Source organism: Muscardinus avellanarius (assembly GCF_963383645.1).
Source record: "Muscardinus avellanarius genome assembly, chromosome: 15".
Classification (NCBI taxonomy): Eukaryota; Metazoa; Chordata; class Mammalia; order Rodentia; family Gliridae; genus Muscardinus; species Muscardinus avellanarius.
The window spans coordinates 53,476,722-53,493,610 of NC_137801.1; the positions used below are offsets into that span (position 1 = coordinate 53,476,722).

A 16,889-nucleotide genomic window follows, 5' to 3' on the forward strand; every position below is an offset into this window, starting at 1 on the left:
CCTACTGCAATTCTGCGTGCAGTCGCACTCCGTGTAGGTTTTTCTGGCTCAAGTACCCAGGTCTTCTCATCAATTTCATCCATAGCATCCCAGAATGCCTTCAATGATTCCAGTGCTGCCAAAAACTGACCATAAATGTTTACCAAGGAGCTCTGTGAGAAGATGAAAGCTGGTAAGTTATAAAGCACTCCACATATAGGAGGTAATCTATTGAGTCTCAAAAGACACTCAACTTAGAAATTTTAACTTGTTACATCTCAGAAAGTATGGTCAGCTCTGCCTGCTTCCCATCTCTTCATCTCCATAGGATAATAGGATTCTTTCATTAGACTGTACTTTTATATTTTTTTTATTTTGTGGACCATACTGAAAATGGCATACATTCAGACTATGCTTGGTGCCCTCTCCCACCCCCACTTCCCCTCCAACAATGAGTGTCCAGGTTAACCATGCTATATTCATACTTTTCCCCATATCCATATGTAGCTCCTCCATTAATCAAACTCAGCCTTCTTCCTCTCCTACCCTTCCATTTAAGCTTTATTGAGGTTTCCCCTCCATTACCTGGAGTCTCTCTGGTATTCTTAATAGTCCCTAGTTTGGACATATTACAGAAAACATATGTCCCTTCTCTTTCTGTGCTTGGCTGATCTCACTTAACATAATGTTCTCCTGGTCCTTCCATTTTTTTTGCGAATGACAAGATTTTGTTCTTCTTTATAGCTGAGTAGAATTTGATTGTGTGTATTTCCCATAATTTTGCAATCTGTTGATGGAGGCCAAGGTTGGTTCCATAGTTTGGCTATTATGAACTGTGATGCTATAAACATAGATATGCATGTTTCTGTAGTTCTCTGATTTCAGCCCCATTGGAAAGATACCCAGGAGTGATATTGCCGGATCATAGAGTGGATCCATTCCCAGTTTTCTAAGAAATCTCCACACTGATCTCCATAGTGGCTGAACTAGTTCACACTCCCACCAACAGTGTAAAAGAGCTCCTCTTTCCCCACATCCTCACCAGCATTTGTTGTTATTTGCCTTCTTTATGCGTGCCACTCTGATTGGGGTTAAATGGAATCTCAGTGTAGCTTTGATTTGCATCTCCCTGATGGTTAATGATGTTGAGCATCTTTTCGTGTATCTATTGGCCATTTTTATCTCTTCTTTTGTGAAGTGTCTATTCAATTCAGTTGCCCATTTCTTGACTGGGTTGTTTGTTTTTCTAGTGTAGAATCAGTTGAGCTCTTTGTACATTCTGGATATTAGCCCTCTATAAGAATGGTGGCTGATAAAGATTTTCTACCATTCTCTAGTCTTCCTCTTTAGGTTCTTGATGGTTTCCTTTGATGAGTAGAAATTTTTTAGCTTTATGCCATCTCACCTGTTAATTCTTGTTTTAATTTTCTGCGCTTTGGAGGCCTTGTTGAAAAAGTTATTGCCTGTGCCTATATATTGGAGGTTGAGACTATGTCCTCCTCTGATAACTTCAGTCTCTAGTCTAATTTCTATGTCTTTGATCCATCCTGAGTTGATTCCTTTGCACCGTGAGAGGTAAGGATTTAGTCCCATCTTTCTACAAATGGATAGCCAGTTCTTCTCAGCACCATTTGTTGAAAAGGCTTTTTTCTCCATCATATGAGATTGGCCCCTTTGTCAAAGATTAATTGACATTAATCAATGTCAATTAATTATATGGGTTTGTTTCTGTATCTTCTATTCTGTTCCACTGGTCAGTCTGCCTATTGTGCCAATACCATACTGCTTTTACTACTATTGTTCTATAGTATAATTTGAAGTCAGGGATTGTGATGTCTACTGCATAATTCTTATTGTTGAGGATTCCTTTGGCTATTCTGGGTCTTTTCTTTCTCCATATAAAATTCATGATTGATTTTCCTATCAAAATACCAATGTCATTGGTATTTTGAATCTGTAGATCACTTTTGGCAAAATGGCCATTTTGATAATATTTATTCTGCCTTATCAATGAGCAAGAAAGATCTTTCAATCTTCCAAGGTATTCTTCAATTTCTCTCTTTAATGTTTTATAGTTTTCATTGTAGAGGTCTCTTATGTCTTTGGTTAGGTTTATACCTAGGTTTTTTTTGGTTTGGGGGTTATAATGAGTGGAACTGTTTTATTTCTCTCATTTTGCATTCATTGTTGGCATATAGAAAAGCAACTGATTTCTTTAGATTAATTTTGTATCCTGCAACTTTGCTGAATTGGTTAATCAGCTCAGTAGTCTTTTGGTTGAATTCTTTGGGTCTTCTAGATAAAGGATCATACCATCTGCAAATAAGGATAATTTTAATTCCTCTCTTCCTTTTTGAATTATTTGATTTCCTTCTCTTTTCTTATTTCTGTGGCAAGAGTCTCGAGAACTATATTAAAAAGGAGTGGTGATAGTGGGCATCCCTGTCTTGTTCCTGATTTTAAAGAAAATTCTTGCAATTTTTTTTCCATTCAATATGATGTTGACTCTGGGTTTGTTGTATATTGCCTTAGTGATGTTGAAATACGTTCATTCTATTCCAATTTTCTGAAGTGGTTTTAACATTAATGGGTGTTGAATTTTGTCAAATGCTTTTTCAACACTTATTGATAATGATCATGTGGATTTTGCTCTCAGTTCTATTTATGTGGTGAATAACAAGTATTGAATTGTCTATGTTAAACCAGCCTTGCTTTTCTAGGATGAAATCAACTTGGTCGCGGTGTACTATTCTCTTGATATGGTTTTGAATGTATATAGGTAGTATTTTCTTTAGAATTTTTGCATCTATGTTCATCAAGGATACTGGTCTGTAATTTTCCTCTCTTGAGGTACCTTTATTTGGTTTGGGGATTAATGTGATACTCACCTCATAGAAGGATTTGGGAGAATTCCATCTCTTTCAATTTCCTGGAATACGTTGTGAAGTATTGGGATTATTTCTTCAATGAAGGTTTTGTAGAATTCAGCTGGAAACTTGTCAGGGCCTGACTTTTCTTTGATGACAGAATTTTTATTGCTGTTTCTATTTCATTTCTTGCTATTGGTTGGTTTAGGCTTGCTATGTCTTCTTGGTTCAATTTAGGTAGGTTATATGTGCTTAAAAATCAATCACCGGGCATGGTGGCACACACTTATAATCCCCGTGCTTGGGAAGCTGAGACAGGAGGATCACACAGGTTTGAAGCCAGCCTCAGCTACTTGGTGAGGCTCTCAGCAACTTAGTGAGACCCTGTTTCTAAATAAAAGATAAAAAATAGGTCTGGGAGTATAGCTTGAAGGTAGAAAGTCTCTGGGTTCCACCCCCAGCACACCAAAAAAAAAAAAAACAACTATCGATTTCTTCCATGTTTGCCAGTGTATTGGAGTATAAATTTTCAAAATAGTTTCTGGTAATCCTTTGAATTTCCCCACTGTCTATGGTGATGTCTTCTTTCTCATTTCTGATTTTAATAAAGTTAAATGTAGTGCTATTTGTAATTTAATTGAACTAATAACATTTTTAGGAAATAACTTTGCATACCTTATTAGACAAAAATATAAAAAGCTTAAAATATTTTTAAGAATTTTAACATATTACAATTTTTTCTATGTTTAACTTTTAGCCAGTCTGAATTTAGTTTTTTAGACATTAACCCATTATGATTTACCTTAAATACATTTTCCACTAAATCCATAAAACCCTTACAGCTTTAAATACATTTTATCTTACTTTCAATCAAGTGCTTCTCATCAAATAATGTGATGTTTAAAAGATACAGCTATTTAGCCGGGCGTGGTGGCACACGCTTGTAATCCCCACACTTGGGAGGCAGAGACAGGAGGATCGTGCGGATTCGAAGCCAGCCGCACTGGCTTAAGAGACCCTGTTTCCAAATAAAAAACTATAAAAATAGGTCTGGGAGTGTAGCCCGGAAGTAGAAGGGTTTCCAGGAACCCTAGTACCACCACCAAAAAACAAAACAAAACAAAACAGCTATTTACCAAATATTTTGATATAAAAATAGAACAATCTGTTTCAAATAAAATGAAGTTAAGAAAAATACTACAATATAAATCCAAAATAAGTGCACAAGACAACAATGCAAAAAAAAGAAAAAGACAAAGGAAGCAGCCACTTAAACAGTTACTTGTGCTCATGTATTTAAGGAAAACGGTTTCATTGCTTTTATCAGGACTTAGAGTTGGATGAATTGATGGCCAATTTACTGAGCTGAATTCAGTTTTTCTAACCTATTTACAGGAAAAAAAAAAAGAGTAGGAACTGGGCCTTAATATCTTCAAATAATCTTTAGGACATTGAAAGTAGAATGTCTTCTTTTCTGACGTACCACACTTATCTAGAAATTTAGATGACAGAATCCAGAGATCAGAAAACTCCCAAGGAGCTAGTTTTAAAATCATTATAATAGTTATCTTCTTTGTTCTCATTCTCTCCATTTACAGCTATAAATGTGTTTGTAAAATCTACTATTACTTCAGTGCATACTCAAAACAGTTTAATATCTCTCCAAAAATTAGTTTTTTCACAGTATTATGATTTATTTGAAAGTATTTCCAGGCACACTGTCCATTTTCCTTATGTGCAAATATAAGTAAAATCCTAACTTTGCCTTTTGAACAGAAAATAAGTCATTTTCCTGTGAGAAAAAAAGTAGTAAAAATAAAAGAAAATTAGAAACAGCAAAAAACAAAACCACTAAAACCCTTCAAATTAGAAGTCACTTGGTAATTACAGAAAAAGTGAATTTCATTATTTATTTGTGTGGTATTGAAGATGGAACACAGGTCATTCCACCACTGAGCTACACCTCAGCCCTATTTTACTATTTTATTTTGAAACAGGGTCTCACTATGTTGCAGAGGGCCTAAGCTGCTGAGGCTGGCTGTGAACCTATGAGCATGCGTACACACACACACACACACACACACACACACACACACACAGAATAAATGCAAAGGAATTAGATGACTGAAATTAAAGACAAAATTCAATAAATATTCTTCAGGGAGACCAACTCTTGAAAGAATTTTTCAAAATTATAAATAGCCCATTAGTAAGTTTATCAGTTTTACATATCACCAAAGCTGTTATTTGACTTCTTTATATTTGCCATTCTGATTGAGGTTAGATGGAACCTCAGGGTACTTTTAATTTGCATCTATCTGATGGTTAATGCTTTTGAACATTTTTTATGTATCTATTGGCCATTTGTATCTCTTCTTTTCTCAAGTGCCATTTTAATTCAGTTGCCCATTTCTTGATTAAGTTATTTGCAATTCCATTCAAATTATCTCAAAACCAATAAAATACCTAGGAATAAACCTAACCAAAGACATAAAAGACATCTATAATGAAACTATAAAACATTAAAGAAAGAAACTGAAGACCTTGCAAGATGGAAAGATCTCCCTTGCTCATGGATATGCAGAATAAATATAATCAAAATGGCCATTGTGCCAAAAGTGATCTACAGATTAGATGCAATTCCTATCAAAATACCAACAACATTCTTCATAGTCCTAGAAAAATCAGTCATGAATTTTATATGGAGAAAGAAAAGACCCAAAATAGCCAAAGCAATCCTCAACAATAAGATTATGCAGTAGGCATCACAATCCCTGACTTCAAATTATACTATAGAGCACTAGTAGTAAAAGCAGCATGGTATTGGCACAACAAGAGGCATACAGACAAATGGAACAGAATAGAAGATACAGAAACAAACCTACACACTTATAGTCAATTGATCTTTGATAAAGGGGCCAAACTCTTATGCTGGAGAAAAGACAGTCTTCAACAAATGGTGCTTGTAGAAAGATGGAACTAAATCCTTACCTCTCACTGTACACAGGAATCGATGCCAGTTAGACCAGAGACTGTAAAGTTATTAGAGGAGGGCATAGGCTCAACACTCCAACATATAGGCACAGGCAGTATTTCTCAACAAGACCTCCAATGTGCAGGAAATTAAAGTAAGAATGAACAATTGGGATAGCATCAAACTAAAAATTTTCTGCTCATCAAAGGAAACGATCAAGAAACTACAGAGAAAGCCTACAGAATGGAAAAAGGTCTTTACCAGCTACCACTCTAATAGAGGGCTAATATCCAGAATATGCAAAGAGCTCAGAAGACTCTACACTAGCATATTCTCCAACTACTAAGTAAAATTTAGCCTTTTCTTTAACTATGAAAATAGATTTTTAAAAAAGAAAACCACAGGCCAGGCGTGGTGGCGCACGCTTGTAATCCCTGCGCTTGGGAGGCAGAGACAGGAGGATCGCGCAGGTTCGAAGCCAGCCGTGCTGGCTTAGGAGACCCTGTTTCCAAAAATAAAATAGGTCTGGGAGTGTAGTCCGGAGATAGACGGGCTTCCAGGAACCCCAGTACCACCAAAAAAAAAAAAAAAAAAAAAAAGAAAACCACAAAAATATTATGAGTAGCTGTAACTTTTTTTTATAATAAAAATCATATGAGAATCACTTAAGAAACTTACAACATTAATATATATTCTGCCCAGGCATTCCATTTCAACTGATCTTGGTTCAATGTAGCCTTTAAGTTTCCCAATGGTTTTACCTTGCAGACAAGGTTGAGAACCAATAAAGAAAGCTAGTGTTCCTTTACAGTCAGAGATGGGAGGGGAAACGCGAGAGAAGAGAAAGTCTCCCTGGGACACATCCTCAATGACTGACTTCTTCCAGCAGACCCATCTGCCTAGAGTTTCCATCCTCTCCCAAAAGTCTGCTCCACTAACTAGTAGGTTAACCCACAGATGAGGCCAGAGACTTCATATACAATCACTTCTCAAAAGCCTCACCCTAGAGTGCTATCCTGGGGACCAAGCCTTCGATACTGGAGCTTTTGGCAGAGATTCCAAATCCAAACCAGAACATTAACTTAAGAGAAAAAGCTTGTTTGGGCTCAACATTTTGGAGTTTCCAGTCCAAGATTAGGCAAACCCATTCCTTGAGCCTCTTGATGAGAGTGCTAGATAACTATGGCAGGGTGCATGTGGTGGAACAAATTTCTAACCTTGTAGCCAGGAAGTAAGAGAGGCCAGGTTTCTGATAATTCTCATCAAGGGCAGCTCCAGTGATCTAAGGACAAGCCCCATCTCCTAAGGATTCCACCTCCACCCCCCCCCCCAGTAGTACCACCCTAGGGAACAAGCCTTTGAAACATGGACCTTTGTGGATACTTCTCTAAAAAACAGCACTTATATAATAAGAAAACAAATTAATCCTCACAAGATTTGAGAATGCACACTCGTGCGCAGGTACACACACACACACACACACACACACACACACACACACACACACTTGTCAACTGCTTAGCATGTTTAACAGTTTGTAGCCATTAATGCAAACAATATATCGATTCTCAGTACTTGGGAAGCTGAGAATGGAAGATCACAGGTTTAAGGCATGCCTCAGAAACTTAGGCCCTGTTTTAAAATTTAAAATTAATTTAAAGGGCTGACAGCATAGCTCAGAGGTAGAATGCCTATAGATCTAAACCCTAGTACAGAAAGGAAGAAAGGGAGGGAGGGAGGGAGGAAAGGAAAAATTTTGACCTAGAAATATACAGCTTAATACAAGATATAGCTAACAAGAAAATATCTGTATTATATTAGGCAAAGAACTGATACCCTTAATATACAGTTATTGATAAAATCAGTAAAATAAAAATAAACTGACATATATATAGAAAAATGTGGAATAAAGAGATAATTCCCTAAAGACAAAATACACAGGATCTGAAAAAAAATACTCACTTTATAAGTTTAGACATTAGTTCTCTAATTGCAAAGCTTCAGGGAAAGCAAAGGAAATGAGAAAAGTCTGATTAGAAGATGGGGTTAAAAAAGAAGTACAGTGATTGGGAATATACATTCTTGAAAGTAACTTTTCCTTCCATAACAGCTCAATATCTTGGTTTGGCTGCTTTCCTACAGCATTACCATTATCGCCTACTGCTTTCTTAAAGAACTTGATGAGCATTTTGCAGGTCCTATGGGACCTTAATCCATGTCCTTTATCCATTTCAGAATAATCAATAGCAGTTTTGTTTTGAATCTGCTCTAATGACCTTATTCCATTTCTTCACTGGTTAAAAAAAAAACAAACCCCTTTATGACAATTTTTATTTTCTTCTTTCCATGTTTTCTTTCCTACAATAATCCATATTATATAACCATAAAAATCCTATTTAGAAACAGAAAGGTCACTTTTCTATTTCTTTATGATGTATGAAATATAGTGAAAGTTATATTAATATAAGTTAATTCAATAAAATTAAATTTCAAAATGCGTCAGGACTATGTGGAGTTCTGGGATACAAAGATAAAAGCACCCAATTCATAAGGAAGACAGAGCTCTAATCTTGAGGGTAACGAGGTGTTTGATCTTAACTGAGACATACTTAGCTTCTCCAAGTTTTAACAATGCATTTATTAATGCAGCTGTGCAGTAGATAACTTCTAAGGTGACTTCCAGCTCTAATGGTCAAGAATTTAAACTATAGTGATTTGAAAATCCATGAAGTAGGTAATGCTTTCCATATAAGGTATCTATATTTCCTTTTCAGATGCCAATTACTATAATGCACTCTCATTTATTCCCAATTCTCGTATTTTATCAGATTATAAATATATCTATTAAATATAATGTATTTTGTGATTTATTACATAATAATCACTTCCTCATAATCCAAATTTTCATCATATTAAAAATCAAAGCTTTTATATGAGAATAAAAATATTTGCACTACATATTTCATAGGGAAGGAAAAATTGAATTATACAACTACTCTTAGATTCTAAAGAATAGAGCAAACATTGCAATCTCCCCAAAATACTGAGTTGTTAAAATGAGTTTAGAATACAAATTCCTAGCAAGAATAGCTAAGCAATTATATGGCTTAAGTATACTAAAGACCCCAAATTTATATTCAGAATATTGAAGTTAATGAATTCACTAATCAAAGGAGAATGTTAGGGGTTTTGTATATATATTCAGGAACATGTCTAAAGAAAATGTAATAGAAAAAAAAGATACAGGACAAGAAAAAAATTACTAGGAAAAACCAAACAAACCCATAAACAAAGAAGGCTAAATGTTCCTGAAACAAACTTTATTATAGGATGCTAAACAGCCTATCTTTAAGATATTTAACACAATCATCACACAAAAAAAAAGTTAGAAAGAAAAAAAGGAAAACAAAAAGAAATATATAAAACAAATAAAAAAGAAACAGTAGCTGAGGATTCTACTTCAGCTGCCCCAAAAGTCTTGATGTTAAGATCCAAGTTCTGGGCCAACCACACCAACCACAATAGATATGGGGTAGAACTGAGCAGGATAAAGGAGGTATAAACTAACAAGAGAATAAGGAAAACTATCTCTATGCCACGACATGCAGAGGGAGCACAAGAGCTGTTTAACTGAGAGCTATTTCCTGATAAGAAGTCTAATTTTCCTATAGTAAAAACCAAAGTTCAGAAGAATTTTTTTTAAGTAAAAAAGAAAAAAAAAAAGACATTTCCAAATGATTTTTTTAAAAACAGGCACAAAAATATTAAGAAATCAATCCAAAATTTAGGTTCACTTAAGGCACTTAGTGAAATTCTGTGCACCTACATCAGTTATCTAGACTGCTCTTCATGTGCATCTCATGCAGAGATCTTTGAGACCCCTGTGTTGATTCACTAATATTTTTGGGACACACAACTGCAATGATTTCTGAATTAACCATCCTTTCAGTATGATACTTTTTGTATCTGCAACTTGAACACTGATCTATAAGAAAAGTGAGTCTGGTCAATGGTTAGCCAAACACAATCTTACAAAATTTCGATTTCTTCAGTAGTTTTACAATGCTGAAGAATAGTCAGTCCAATGTGAAAAAAAAATGTGCCAACTTTTATGCTGGAAGGAGTGCATGAATCAAGTATTTAATAAAGGTAAAGACAGGTGGCTATTTTGCTCATGATTGATAAATAAACCATCAGAAAACTGGGCATTATTCTGAAAGCTTAAAAGACGTCACATTTTTAAATTACTGCTTATGAAGCATAAGCCAATAAATAGAAAGGTAAACCAATGAAGATATTATTAGCTTCATGACTAGATAATAAACTTTTTTCTTTTTTTTTTTTTTTTTTTTTGCTGTACTGGGGATGAATCAAGGGGCATTCTACCTCTGAGAGACACCCCCAGCCCTAATTTTTTTTGTGTGTGTGTATGGGGGGGTGGGTCTGGGGATGGAACCCAGGGGCATTCGACCTACACCCCCTGCCCTATTTTTTATTCTTTTATTTTGAAACAGGGTCTCACTAAGTTGCAGAGGGCCTCACTAAGTAGCTGAGGCTGTCTGTGAACTGTGATCCTCCAGTCTTAGCCTCCTAATGCTGGGATTACAAGCGTGCGCCACCACACCGGGCTATTCTTTATTTTTGAAACAGGGTCTCACTGAGTTGTGAAGGGCCTTGCTAAGTAGCTGAGGCTGTCTGTAAACCAAGATCCTCTGGTCTCTGCCTCCTGGATGCTGGAATTATAAGCATGCGCCACCACACCCGGCTGATGATATACCTTCAATAAAAGAAGTTCGTAGCTTGGCTCTTTCAATGTTATACTACAATGATGAATTATTTATATGCTTAGTTGCCAACTATTCAAAACATATTAGTACTGTTTCTGCAATGTTGACAAACCTTTTATTCTACCATCAAACTAGGTACAGGTGTAGCTAAGGAGTTAGTGTCTATAGCCCATTATTAGTTGATATAAAAGTCATAGAAAATTTTCAAATTGTGGTTAAGTCAAAAGAAACTGACAGTAAATGTGAAGATTACAATTTTCTAGGGTCAAGGATATCACCTACAAGAAGGCTGATACAACCTTTGATTTATAAATTGATTTAAAAGAAGATCTGCCAAGTTAAGCTACTTGGGAGGTCATATACAGTTTCACAAGTTTTGTTCAATCTTGAAAAGAAAGTCAAAGAATCAAAGAGCAAACATCAGGATTTGTTTGAAGGTAGGTAAATTTCTGGGCCACAGTATGACTGATGGATGTGGGCTCTTGCCCTGTACCATCTTTTTCTGCAGTGTGTGACAATAGCAATTTGAGCTTGGTATCTCAGAAAACAAAGCCTGAGCAAAGGGCTTGTGTGACAATAGTTTGATAAAAACAAACGTTGGAAATAGGAATGAAGACTAAAAATAATGAAAAACAGGAAATAAAGCCAAAATAAGAGTGCACTTTCAGGCTAGACACTGTGTTCCATGACGTATTTGCAAGAAGCTGAAAGAAAGCTCCTTAAAGTCTCTACCTTAGAAATGGAACCCAGGAGCATTTACTTACTGGTTTCCATTCTCCACTGTGCAAGTTGACTAAGAGATTAATTTTCTCAAATTTCCAGACTGTACGCATTTTCATATGAATTTTAAAATATTGTTAAAATTTTGTTAAAATTTTGATTAAGAGCTGGGAGTGGTGGTGCATGCTTGTAATCCCACCATTTGGGAGGCTGAGACCGGAGGATCTTTAAAAGAGCTACTTACTGAGGCTCTCCGGAACTTAGTGAGACCCTGTTTCAAAATAAAGAATAAAAAACAGGGCAGGGGGTGTAGCTTGGAGGTCAAATGCCCCTGGGTTCCGTCCCCAGACCCGCAAGGGAAAATTTTTGATTAAAATTACACTGAGTCTACAGATTGGAGAGAACTGACTTAATAATACTGGATCGTCCAACCCATGAATATGGTATTCTCTCCATTAATTCAGAAATTTAGAAAAAAAATATGCAGGCACTTCAACAAAGAAGTTATGTGAATGACAGAGAATCACATGAAAAGATGGTCAAAACTACTATTCATCAAATAAATATAAACTAAAATGATATTTGTGATAGCAACAAATAATTACTACAGTGACTAAACTGAAAATTATTAACTATGACCAGATCAAATGTAAGCAGGAAGCAGATGAAAAAGAAATCCTAAACACTACTGTTAGGTATGTGAAATAGCACAACCATGTTGAAAACTGTCTGGCAATTTCTTATAGTTAAAAAGATATACCTCATATATATGAACCAGCCACTACTCTCCCAAGTACCTGCCTAATAGAAATGAAAATACTTGTTTATATAATGATAATGACTTAAAGTTTATAGCACCATTAATAGCCAAATCTTGAAAAAAAAATCCATATGTCCATAAGCAGATGAATGGAAATGTGTCACACTCATATGTACTTAGCAATAAAAAAAAGTATAAACTGTTACATGGTACAACATAAGTGAGTCTCTAAGTATAATATTTAGGAAAGAAACCTGACATCAAAAAATACATAAGATGCTGGGCGTGGTGGCGCACACTTGTAATCCCCGTGTTCAGGAGGCGAAGACAGGAGGATCGAGCTGGTTCGAAGCCAGCCTTGCTGGCTTAAGAGACCCTGTTTCCAAATAAAAATATAAAAAATAGGTGTCTGGGAGTGTAGCCCGGAGGTAGAAGGGTTCCAAGAACCCCAATACCACCGAAAAAAAAAATACATAAGATGCTAAAAGATTCTAGAAAATGCAAATGAATCTAGAGATAGAGAGCAGCAAGACTTAGGAAGGAACAGGAGGGAAGGATACTCGCGTGTGAAATGCTTATTATCTGGATTACAGATATGATATCATGGGTAATTATTTGTTAAAACCCACCAATTGGAAAGAAACTAAAAAGAGAAATAGATTTCCAACTGGTGACCTTTTTTAATAAGTACTTACCAATGAAACCATCTGTACAATCCAAGGAAAGAAACTTCATGAAAATGAGGAGAGAGGTAAGTATATTACTGGAAGAGGATTGTAGGAGGAAGGGAGGGTTATAAATGAGGCTTGAGGAAGGAAACAGACCAAAAAGTATTATGTTTGTATAGGAACATAGCATTATCAATTGCACTAGCACGTGCTGTGGAGGAGGGCACACATCAAGGTGCTATATGCATATATGAATGTATGACTCTGAATCTGACTAGGATATATAACTATGATGTACCAATAAAAATTTAAAAACTGACCAAATATACATTTAAAATGTTTAGCATATTATATGTCAATTATCTATCTCAACAAAGTTGCTTTTTAAAAATATTTTTATTTCTGAACATTAATGATCTACATAACAGTAGTTTATTTGCAACAGCTTTTTCAATAATTAGGAACTTAAAAACAAATAAAAATAACAAGATTCTGCCAGGCATGGTGGTGCTCACTTAGGAGGCTGAGACAGGAGGATCAGAGTTTCCTGCCCAGCTTCAGCTACTTAGTGAGGCCCTCTGCAACTTACTGAGAAGCTGTTTCAAAATAAAGAATAAAATACAGGGCTGAGGGTATAGCTCACATTCAGAATGCCCATGGGTTCAATCCCAAATACTGTATTAAAAATAATATTCCTTACAGCAAGGATGAAGAAGGCACTGGAGTAATAGTTCATACACTTATCAGAGAATAAAGTTTTATCAGTTTTCTATATCTATATCTATATACATATATATGTCTCTATAACTGTACATATATTGGAGAAGGAGGAAAGATATATATGGGAACTAAGATGTTAGCTATTCCCCCTAACTGTTATTAAATTATGTTAAACTAGAAAAAGCACTTAAGCAGAAAAGTGTGAACACTGCCAATCTCAAAATGTAACGCTTATTATCTTTAAAAGCATTTTGTTACTTTTATAATACCTGAAGTGAAGCAATAATGTCAGTCACTTAACCAGATCTTACAGTATAATATCTTCATCTTAAGTACTATTATTTCCAGTATTTTAATAATGTTCACATAGTCCCGGAATGTGATCTTTTGTGCTCTGATGACACTTAAATTAATAGCATAATTTTCTGGTACTTGCAACAGTTGCTTCCCATTCTGATTTTTTTCTACTCTGTATAATACTTGCAGATAAATCCTGTAACAACCATTTTTATTTTATCTTTGTAGAATTTAAAAGCTTCAATAGAATAAAGAAATATTAAGAGATAACATTTTTAAGATATTTAATTTTAATATTAATTACAATATTTCTAATCAGGTATCTTTAAAGATTATATATATATACATATATATATATATATATATTCATTTGTATGCTTCTTTGAAGACATTCAAATCTTTCTATAGTTAGTTGAATGTTTTTTTTTTCTCAAAGCAGCCCATAAAGAACTTTTACCTTTGACAGTTTACTTTATTTGCTCCTGTCTTTAACTCATGTGAAGAGAATTATCTGCCCAAAGGGCCAGAAGAAACAATCAACTTATGTGAAGCCATCACATAATGACTAAAGTACTTCTATTAAAAATAAAAAAGTAAATTTGTCAAGGACATGTTAAAAATAGACAAGTTTAATCTTGTCCTTACCTATATATTATAAACCATTTTTAATCAAGCAATTAGTAAAAAAAAAAGTAATGATCTAGATTTTTGTTCCATTATATTAAAAACAAAGAGTGTCACTTTACCCCACAAAATTAGCTATATCGAATTTTTCATCACTCATACTAAAGACAATAAAATAAGGAAATACATGGTCAAAAATTCTTTACTTGAGATAAGGTTAGAACTAACAGAAAGAACGCTAGTGTGTTGCTGGCTGGCTGCACTATTACTTTCATAGTCAGAACCAGAGAACTAACTGCAAATACCGACATTTTAAAAATGAGTACCTTCCCATTGCTTCTACTATCAAACAATTGTAACATTCTGGTTTCATTCCCCACATCTATTTTCTAAGTTGATTTGGCTACCAATATTCAAATCCTATTTCAATATAAAAGCATGGGGAGGATTTCTAAGCTCAAAGAATTAATACTTGTCAGAATAAAATATGATTCTAACAGATATTTTAATTAATACTTTTCATAAGTAAATGATTATTTCTATCTTCAATTACTAGACCTTTACACTGCAAATGGTCATTTGCTTTTCCAAAAGGATAGCCTAAAACATACAAATATTCTAATACACAATCACACCAATTAAGAAAATTAGCTATAGATTTTTAAAAACACAAACTACAAATAGGCAGTTTACCAGCTTACCAAAGGCATTTCATCTTTACCCTGAAAAAAGCAATGCATGAGGTAGAAAATAGTAATAAATTATATGTGGCTTGAAGTAAATCTGCTTTACTGATATAACTAAAAAATCTGTTTCTTTCAAAGATATCTTAAAATATAAAATTATAACACTAAGAAACCATTTGAAAACTGATATTTTTATTTTACTTGGGATATCTGCTATATACAAATATTTTACTGACTCCATACTTCATTAAATCTTAGTTTAAATATTAGGGATGTTAATAAAATTATAAGACCAAGTAGTATTTTTCATAATGTCTCTTATCTTTAATTATAGTACTATATATACATATATATATAATAAACTTATCTGACACATCAATATGACCTGATAAGACCCAAAGTCATTTTTTACAGCATGTGAATGCTTTATTTATGGAAATGTTTTAACATTTAAACACATCACATTATCATTTATTCCATGGTGACCTATTTATATGACTAAAAGTTTTCCTTTTTCACATGATGTGTACTCAAATATCCAAGGATGTGTAAGAGTTCCACAGATTTTCACACTGTATGAGTGGAGTTTCCATCAAATCCCCAGGAAATGATGAGGTTGGAATTTAATTAAAAGGCTTTTTATTACCTTTAAAAAATCAATTGTAATAGTAATGTCTGAGAAGCCAATTTTAGTCACAATCAAGCCCAGTAACAGACCCCAGACCAGCAGTTGCCCTAGGTCTGCATTTCTCTTCTCTAGTCAGAGAAAATTGTAATGGCAGATCTGAAGAAAGACTGAGTTTCCAATAATACGTAAATATTTACTAAGTGCTAAGACACAATGCTGGGCACTTTCAAAGAGACATCATATCACTTATTTTGTCTTGACAGTTACTAAACTGAAATTCAGAAAACCTATGTTAACCTATGCAGTAAGCCCCACAGTTACCAGGGCAATGAACTGGAATGCAGGCTTTTTGTTTTATTAATATTCTAATTATTTCGTAGATTACAGGCTTTTTTTTTAAACTCCTGCATTGTAGTCATACATCTTAAAGGGGTATATAATGATAGAGGCATACATGCTCACATTACTCATTTAGTCCTTTCCTAATTTCCACCCTTCCTCTTTATCATGTTTGAGTTAGTGACTGACTTTGATATGTTTGTGAATGTACATCGGTACATGAGGGAATTTCCCCCTTCCTCCCTCCTATCACCTTCAGTTAGGTTGCCTTATTTGCTCATCGATGGTTTTTCCTTCTTCATCTAGAGTTCCTCCAATACCCCATATTCTCCCTAGCTTCCACATATTAGGGAAAACTTGATTTTTTATTTTTTTGTGACTGACTAATATCACTTGGCATAATGTTCTCCAGTTTCATCCATTTCCCTACAGAAGACATAATTTTGTTATTCTTTATGGCTGAGTAAAATTCCATTGTGTACATATCCCATAGTTTTGTGACCCATTCATTTGTTGATAGACATCTTGCCAGGTTCCATAGTTTGGCAATTGTGAATTGTGCAGCTATGAACATATTCATTAGTTTGGTATTTTGACTTCCATTATTTTGGGTAGATACCCAGAAGTAGTATTGCTGGATCATATGGTAGGTTCATTTTCATTCTTCTGAGGATCCTTCATACTGTTTTCCAAAGTGGTTGCACCAATTTGCAATCCCACCAACATAAAGGATTCCCAATTCACACACTTGCCAGCATTTGCTGTTGTTTAGAATGATTGCCATTCTAAAGCCAAGCATTATGGTGCATGCCTGTAATCCCAGCATTCAGAAGGCTGAGA

General features: G+C 34.7%; 1 protein-coding gene across 2 annotated transcripts in view; it reads right to left on the bottom strand.

The window, feature by feature from the left end:
* The window catches only part of FANCL (FA complementation group L), a gene marked incomplete at both ends in the record, with an annotated part of 84,043 nt that overhangs the window by 8,078 nt on the left and 59,076 nt on the right, over window positions 1-16,889 (bottom strand). For both annotated transcript variants that reach the window (XM_080711796.1, XM_080711795.1), the window contains one exon: window positions 2-152. In XM_080711796.1, the coding sequence (XP_080567922.1) occupies window positions 2-152 (151 nt within the window). The remainder of the gene's footprint in view (window position 1; window positions 153-16,889) is intronic.